The following is an 8,199-nucleotide window of genomic DNA, read 5'->3' as shown; positions in this document are numbered from 1 at the left end:
TAATATTGTTCCTCTCGTGAAGTTTAGATGAAATGCGCGTAGCATTGTGTTGCAAAGATAAGAATGGAATAATATTCAGCAAAAACATGGTCAAGAGTTTAAGCCAGGAAATGAGTGTGAGGCTTGTAGTGCTCTTACTCTCAGTTGTTATGCGTAATTCAAGAAAGCTCCACCACCCTCATTTTCTTAAGATTTTTCAAATTGCCCCCATCTTCCACACTTCTAGTGTACCTCTCTAATAATTTACCTTTCTCATTTTATTTCTCCTTTCATACTTCCCATTTTATTTCTATGTTTTTCATTCTGACTCTATTCCTTTCATTAGTCATCATAACCTGAACTCATTATTTTCTATTAACATATTATTCATCCTTTCATCTCTCTATTTTGCTCTAGTTCATTATTATATCATACATCAATCCATCATTGTCAAAGGTTGGTCACTTCCGGACTCAGTCCACAACACACATACATATATGCTCAAAATAAAGGTCATACACATTCTCCATCACAAAAAAAACATGTTTTCATCCAAGATATATATACATAATCACGCTCACAACATTTTCATGAGTACAAACATACCATGTTCTTAGTAATGAGGTAGAGCTCTCCTTACCTCAAAAGACAAGTTCAATGAAGGAGAGAGTGAAAATGGGTGGTCCAAAGGATAAAATCATGCTACACCTTATAAAGTGGAATACCCATTATTAATCCACTCTTATCCCCACAACACTACGTGCATTTCATCTAAACTTCACTAGAGGAACAATATTACATTTAAATGGCTAGATATAGGTACGTGGGTTCTATTCTAATGATTAACATCATTAGAACCTGCATTTTAGTGAAGATTGCGAGTTTTACGATGTTCTAGAACATACATGTTCATTGCTCTGGGATTGAAAATGACCCTTTCTTAAGGAAGCCATTTAAATTCATTTGTACAATATAACGAAAATGAAAATGAACGAAAATGGAACCGTTTGATAAAAGCAAAACAAGTATAAAAAAAATGGAAAAATGATGTAATGAAAGTAGATCAAAAGAAGGAACATAAGAAGTTATTGTAGAAACGCCTTATTATAAAACTAAAATTAGTTAATAGTCTATACAATATACACGTTTTTTATTCTAAAATAAATATACAATAAAAGTATATGAATCATTATTTAAAATTTAAAGTCATACTCAAGGGTTAAATTTAATTTTAGAGGTAATTGTAACTTAGCAAAGATGGGACAAGGACTTTGAAAAATAAAACCGTAGTTAAATGCGATGAGATTGAGCCAGTCAACTTGCTGACCTGGCCCATTATGGATAGTGAATATTAGCGAATTGGATCAAGAGAGTTTGAGCAAAAATAATTTGAATTTAATTAGACATAAAATTGTAATGAATTAAGCTAATTTTTAAAGTGGAGTATTTAAATCTAAAGGTTTCAAAGATGATAAAAGAAGTGTAAAAATGTTAAGTTTGACATGTTAGAAGCCGTTTATTAGTATTTATGAAAAAATCATGTAAAAGAAACGATAAGGTTTAGCTGTGTCCATAGAAAGTTACTTTAGTATTTTGGTTTTTTTTTTTTATAAATATAGTCTCATTTTAAGCTACACTTTTTGTTTATTGTAATTTTTTTATTAAGATTGTTTTTTATATTTCTTTATTTATTGTTATTTCTTTATGATTGTTCTTCTTTTTTCTTTTTCTGTTTCTCATTCAAATTAATGCCATCCACTTATCTTCATTAATTTGTTTTCTAAAATCACATTAATAAAGAATTCATTAAAAGAATCTAAAATTCAAACACAGATTATTCTGTGTATGTTTAGCATATAGAATTGAGACGATAGAATTGGAATTAGGCTTAAGAATTCTAATTATCATGTTTGGATGTCCATTTGGAATTGAGATAATGATTCCATGGACCAATTCTATGAAATTCTATTATAACTAAATTTGACTCACTTCAATTCCTACTGCACCCTAGGAATTTAAATTCCTAATATCATAATTCACAAATACACTCTCGCGTATCTTGTCTCCCTCATCTTCGTAGTTCTTGTTTCTTTCCCAATGCTTTCTTTCTCTTCTTTATTCCCTCTTTCCCCTATACATCTTTCTTCTTTTACTTATGCTCTGTTAATTCTCTGTATTTTCATCTATTTTTAGCTTTATTCTAACATTGATTATTAATACAACTTCTTTTATATGTTCTTTCATTTTTTCTCTATTATCTTCTTTCTCGTTTTACATTGATTATTAATAAAAGTAATTTTTTTCTATTCCTCTTCCTCTTATTCTTCCTATTTTTCTTTTATGCTTTTTATTCTTTCTTTCTTCTTTTTTTACATTTGTTTCCTATTTTTCTTTTACGTCTTCTTCTTTCTTTCTTTCTCATTTTTCACATTTGTTAGACGTTTAATATATTTACGTTATTGTATCATATTACTATTACGCGCTTACTGCAAATTGTTTATATTAATTGTATAATAAATTGTTTAATACTTTTCTTGAATTGTTAGATGTCGTAGAAAATATTAGAAATTAATTCTACGGTGTGACAAAGACATAGTCGAAGGTTTTCGCAATTATATCATAAAACGGATGAAATTGTTATAATCAATTAAGTGTTATTAAATGAGGTTTTTTTTAGCTTTGCAATATTTTACTATTATGTAAGCGTAGAAGAATTTGTTACAATGTTTTTACTTATTTTAACTCATGGTCTCAAAATAAGAGTTCTTGAAAGCACTTATTCAATTTTGAGAATTAAATTATATTTGTGAGCATTTGTATGCTTTCATTTAATTTATAAGAAAGATAGTTCATAACAAAATATTAAATTTTAATGATTAAATATAAAAAGATAAATTTACTGTGTCATAATTTTTGAAAAAAAATATTAAGTTATCATCTTTACCAATTTATTTTTTAATTATTTTGTATTTTTAATTACTACAATATTTTTGAAAAAATTATTAAATAAAATTTTAATGCAAAATTAAATTATTTTTTAAAAATTTAGATCTTACATCACACTGTAGAATTTGATTTCGAACTTAAAATTTTAATTCTACATTTTAATTCCTTGAATATGTCAAACATAAAATTGTAATTCTAAATCAATTCCAATTATGATGAAATTGGAATTAAAATTATAATTCTAAATGTCAATTTTGATTTCATGCAAGAAACGAACCCTTAAATTTATTTATTTATTGAAAACAAAAACCATCATACACAACTATGTATTTCGAGAAATATTATACATTTTTCCTTTTGTACTTTGATTCCTTATTACCAAAGATATTAAAAAGGCAAATAATGTTATTATAATTGGCAAAGTGTTGCAGTTGAGGAAGACACTATATCATATACGTACAATATGGTATATGTATTTGATTTTGATTTTCGCGGAAAGTATTATGAATTCCTTGTTTGTAAATTAGTATAAATAAGAAAACATATCCCAACTAAAATATAATTTGACAAAGTAAGGAGGAAGTCAACCTTTAGTATAAAATCAACATAACAATGTATTTAATCAAAATAAATAAAACATAACTATAATATATCATTATAACCTCCGCATCCAATTTATTTGTTACAATAACCCTAACTATTTGGAAAACGGTCAAATGGTTGAGGTGATCAAAACACTGTTGTGATATATCGCATCAGAATAAATTGAGCACGAATGCTGAGAAACTAGTTGTTGTCATACCAAGATTGCTTCTGAAGATAAGCAATTGTGTTCTTGTCTACCTGGAACGCTTTAGTAAGAACCTCTGGAGAAATAGGTGGATTAGCTTTAAATAAAGCATTTGCAACAATGATAAGCCCTGGATTTTGGCTACTGAGAGCAGCAATGGCAACAGCGTTTCCGTATCCCACATTGAGCTGGAAATGAATGAGACCAATTGGGAACACAAAAACATCACCCTTATTAAGAACTTTGGTGAAGAGACGATTATTGTTTTGATTAGAGGCGACAAATCCAACAAAAAGAGTGCCTTCAAGGACTATAAGGATCTCAGTGCCTCGAGGGTGAATATGGGGAGGGTTTAAACCCTTAGGTGCAAAATCTATGCGAGCCAAAGATACACCAAGTGTGTTTAGTCCTGGTAGTTGATCAACAAAGACCGGAGTCACTTGTGAGCCCAGTGGGTTGTTTGCATTTCCGGGATCCACATGTTTGAAGAAATCTTCAGCCTTCACAAGTTTGGGGTCTTTGCAGAATTTTCCATTCACAAACACTGCAAATTAACAAGGAACATTTTTTAAACAATACGTTCTTGTTATTACGAGAATCTTAAAATTTATGTAGCAAGACATGTTAGGAACGTTTGTACATACCACCATCGGTTTCGTTGATTGCCACACAAAAGTCTTGTAAAGGACTGGGGTCATATCCAAAGACAAGAGAGGATGCCAAAGCCAAGGTGGCAACAAGGAAGTAGACAACCTTCATTTCTAATGATTCTTCTTAAGTAATTGTGTTTTGAATTGAATTTTGATCATGTGAAGCACTGAAGCTAGCTATTTATAAGGATTGGCTGCCAAATTACTCTTACCTTACGCAATTAATTCTTTAATTTATTTGATGAACCTTTCCTTAGCAACTGCATTTGTGCTTGATCAAAGAGTAGACTAAGGAGATGCTCCATATTTTGAATGTTTCAGTATTACCTCTTCAAGTTGCCTTTCCACACGCACTAGTTGTTCCAGTCATATTATTTTATAATGGAAAGCTATTATCAGTTAAATCCAAGGCCTGTTTGGACTCTTTCTCAAATTTTCAGAGTGGTTAAATAGTTTTCCCTTTTTCAAACTCACCTTTTTCTTCTTGCTGCGTGTTATGAATTATAATGTAGTTTAGATACGATCGTAATGAGTAGTTGGTGGAATAGGGATTATTATATCAAAGATAGGGTCAAAATCTCACTTGTATATGTTAGCAAGGAAAAAGCCTTAACTTGTTTCTGTATAACTTGTTTTCTTACCCTATTGTAATATTCTAATGACACAACATCGTTTAAAGGATTGGGTCAAATCGATTCGTTGACTTTGCAAACGCTTTTGTCGTTACGTCGGCCTTTATATGAATCGATATGGAAAAGGATATATATCTGCAATAACATTATCACTCGACTGGATCTAATCCTTTATTTAAAAAAAAGACAAAATAGATGGTTAAGATTGTCCCTGAATTAAGTTAATTGAAATTTTCGCCGTAGAGGATCTAAATCCATGAATCGATTGTCACTGTTGTCAGAGATTAAGATTTTTCCTTGATTAACATTTTCTCTAAAATTTTATTATTATTAGCTACTTATTCTGACAAAATTCTAATTTTATTTATCCTATATTTTTCAAATTTATCAATTCTTTTTAAGAAGTGAAACAAACAGCCCCTTGATATTCAAATTACCGTTTTCTATTTTGCCTTACAAAATCCATTTCCCATGGCGTAAGAAAACAAGTCCAGCGAATTGCAACCGGAGTCTTAAATGCGACCGTGTGAAAAATAATTCATTGATGGTCCGATTGTACCCCAAACTCTTACAAAATTTCCATATTCCACCAACTACTTTTGACGAAGATGTTTAAACTTGAAATAGTAACAGAAAGCCAAAAACAGATGGTTCGGAAAATAAGTTTAAATACTGTAAACTGTTACCGTCAGGTCTGAAAATTTGAGACAAAGTCTAAACTGCATTTTTGAATTAGTTTACGAGCTTTTCGTAATAAAATAATATTACAGTCACGACTACTCTTTGATTAAGTGGACGAGGTATTACTGAAACGTTTGCTTTTTCTTGTGAAGCATCTCCTTAGTCTACTCTTTGATCAAGCACGCATGTAGTTGTTAAGGACTCGTTCATCATCAAATGGAGTGTTAATTATGCTTAGGAGATAAACAGAAAACCAATTCAACTTTCATCCTTATAAATAGCAAGTTTTACCTGAGTTAAATTTATCAATTCTTACTCGCAATTGCATGCACACGCAGAACCATTTACAATAGTTCTACGGAAAAAATGAAACAAGTCTACTTTCTTGTTGCTGTCTTGGCTTTGGCATCCTCCCTTGCCTCTGCTTATGACCCCAGTCCTCTGCAGGATTTTTGTGTGGCAATCAATGAAACTGATGGAGTATGTGCAAGCATTCCTCAAAAGTCTACTTACACTCATTTTAAGTTTGTTTCTTTATAATATTAAAATCACGTCCAGAATTAGTGTAATTAAAAAGCTTTGCCTCGTTGATGATTTGCAGTATTTGTGAACGGAAAATTCTGCAAAGATCCCAAGCTTGTTAAAGCTGAAGATTTCTTCATACATGTGGAACCTGGGAACACTGCCAACCCATTGGGCTCACAAGTAACTCCGGTCTTTGTGGATCAACTACCAGGATTAAATACACTCGGCATATCTTTGGCTCGCATAGATTTTGCACCCAAGGGTTTGAACCCTCCCCACACACACCCTCGTGGCACAGAGATTCTTATAGTCCTTGAAGGTACTCTTTATGTTGGATTTGTCACATCAAATCAGGACAATAATCGTCTCTTTACCAAAGTGTTGAACAAGGGCGACGTCTTTGTGTTTCCAATTGGCCTCATCCATTTTCAACTGAATGTGGGATATGGCAATGCTGTTGCGATTTCTGGTCTTAGCAGTCAAAATCCAGGAACTATAATTATTGCAAATGCTTTGTTTAAAGCTAATCCACCTATTTCTCCTGAAGTTCTTTCCAAAGCTTTTCAAGTCGACAAGAAAGTAATTGATCAGCTTCAGAAGAATTCCTGGTACGACAACAACTAATTTCGGAACATGGACTGTTGACTCACATTTGTTATTGAAATTTGAGTTCAGTTAACCTTATGTATTTGACCTTCTTCAAATAATTACTATTATCATAAATAAAATGTACGTGGGTCATACTTATATAACGTAGTTGTTTACGTGGAGTGTGTTTTGATTCAATACACACTTTTTCTGAGCTTTAACAAAAGAACTACATTTCGCCCCTCTCTTTTTTTAAGAGATTTTTTTATAAATTTTAGGCTTATATTAATTTATAAGAAATGACACGTCAGTGTGTTAGATAAAAATTACAAAGGTTCTGTATCGTAACAAGTAATAAAGACGAGACTAGAGTATCGTCTTCTTTAATGTATGTGTTGGAACTTTAAGACATTAAAAAGGCATTTTCTTTGGAATTAATAAGGGGTTCTTAATTAATTAAGCCCCTCAAGTTACGGGATACAAAGATATTAGAACCTTTGTTCATTGATACGAAGATACTATTAAGATAAACAAAATAAATTCCGCTTTTATATAACTATGCAACAAAAAACAAAGTTAGAAAATTAGAGAATTGATATAACAATGAACAATAAAGATAGAAAATGGAGGAATTTTTTAATGGAGCTTCAAACTTTGTTTCCATCGAACCATAGACTTCAATTCGAAGAACCTTATAAGGAAAACACAGAAAACAAAATCTTGGATAGAGAACAAATGAAAAAAAATGATAAAAGACTCTGAATTCAACAATTTTGCTTAACCTTCTACAGAGTTAAACGTGGGAGACTCTCTTGGTAGTCGGTATCTATTTTGGTGTAGAATTTTAGCATGTAGAGAATTTTACGTGCAGTATATGGTGCAAAAAGTCTCTTGTCATGTAAAGCTTCATGTTATTTATAGACAAATGAATATCAATCGCTTTCCTCCTTTTGTGAGCACTTCTTAATAACTACATTTTGTGTGTGCTTCTCTCCAACTGTTGTCGCCCATTATCCATGACCGCTCATGATCATGCCGTATCCATAACCATTGTCGTTCACGATTATTTCTTCGTGTCTCTGACCTTTAACTAGTGGTAACTGCTGGTAACTGCTGCTTTGGTAGTCGTTTCAAACCTTGTAGTTCTTTCAACATGTTTCTCCGCTTTTTTAGCTCCATCCTGCCTCTTTAACTTAGAGTAATTTCCCTTGTCAATTCTCTTTTTAGCAAGTTTTAAGAAAAATTCGTGAGCTCCATCCTCTCTCTTGGACGTAGAACATTTTCTCTTGTTAATTCCTATTTCGACAAATTTCAAGAAAAATTTGTGAGCTTCATCTTGTCTCGTGAACTTAAAGTAATTTTCCTGTTAGTTCCTAATCTTTTTTTATTTTTTTGTCTTAAAACTGCT

General features: G+C 31.5%; 2 protein-coding genes across 4 annotated transcripts; one reads left to right on the top strand and one right to left on the bottom strand.

The window, feature by feature from the left end:
* Positions 1-3,711: 3,711 nt before the first annotated feature.
* On the bottom strand, positions 3,712-4,494 carry LOC113863970 (germin-like protein subfamily 1 member 7). The gene is made up of 2 exons (XM_027497780.1): positions 4,360-4,494; positions 3,712-4,259 (listed from the first exon to the last, which is right to left on the bottom strand). Exons 1-2 carry the CDS (start codon positions 4,472-4,474, stop codon positions 3,712-3,714), a joined length of 663 nt encoding a protein of 220 aa, XP_027353581.1. The 5' UTR covers positions 4,475-4,494.
* Positions 4,495-6,009: 1,515 nt separating this feature from the next.
* On the top strand, positions 6,010-6,836 carry LOC113863972 (germin-like protein subfamily 1 member 7). 3 transcript variants are annotated; one of them, XM_027497785.1, is made up of 3 exons: positions 6,010-6,162; positions 6,280-6,503; positions 6,618-6,836. In XM_027497785.1, the coding sequence occupies exons 1-3, from the start codon at positions 6,045-6,047 to the stop codon at positions 6,825-6,827; spliced, it is 552 nt and encodes a 183-aa protein (XP_027353586.1). In that variant the 5' UTR covers positions 6,010-6,044; the 3' UTR covers positions 6,828-6,836. The 3 variants fall into 3 exon arrangements, with proteins under 3 accessions (XP_027353586.1, XP_027353585.1, XP_027353584.1); XM_027497784.1 differs by having other exon boundaries at positions 6,331-6,836; XM_027497783.1 differs by having other exon boundaries at positions 6,280-6,836.
* The last annotated feature ends 1,363 nt before the right edge of the window (positions 6,837-8,199 follow it).

This window comes from Abrus precatorius, unplaced genomic scaffold (assembly GCF_003935025.1).
Source record: "Abrus precatorius isolate BTA unplaced genomic scaffold, Abrus_2018 Scaffold3, whole genome shotgun sequence".
NCBI classification, from domain to species: Eukaryota; Viridiplantae; Streptophyta; class Magnoliopsida; order Fabales; family Fabaceae; genus Abrus; species Abrus precatorius.
The sequence above is the reverse complement of the archived record's forward strand: the minus strand, read 5'-3'. Positions and strand labels throughout refer to the sequence as shown.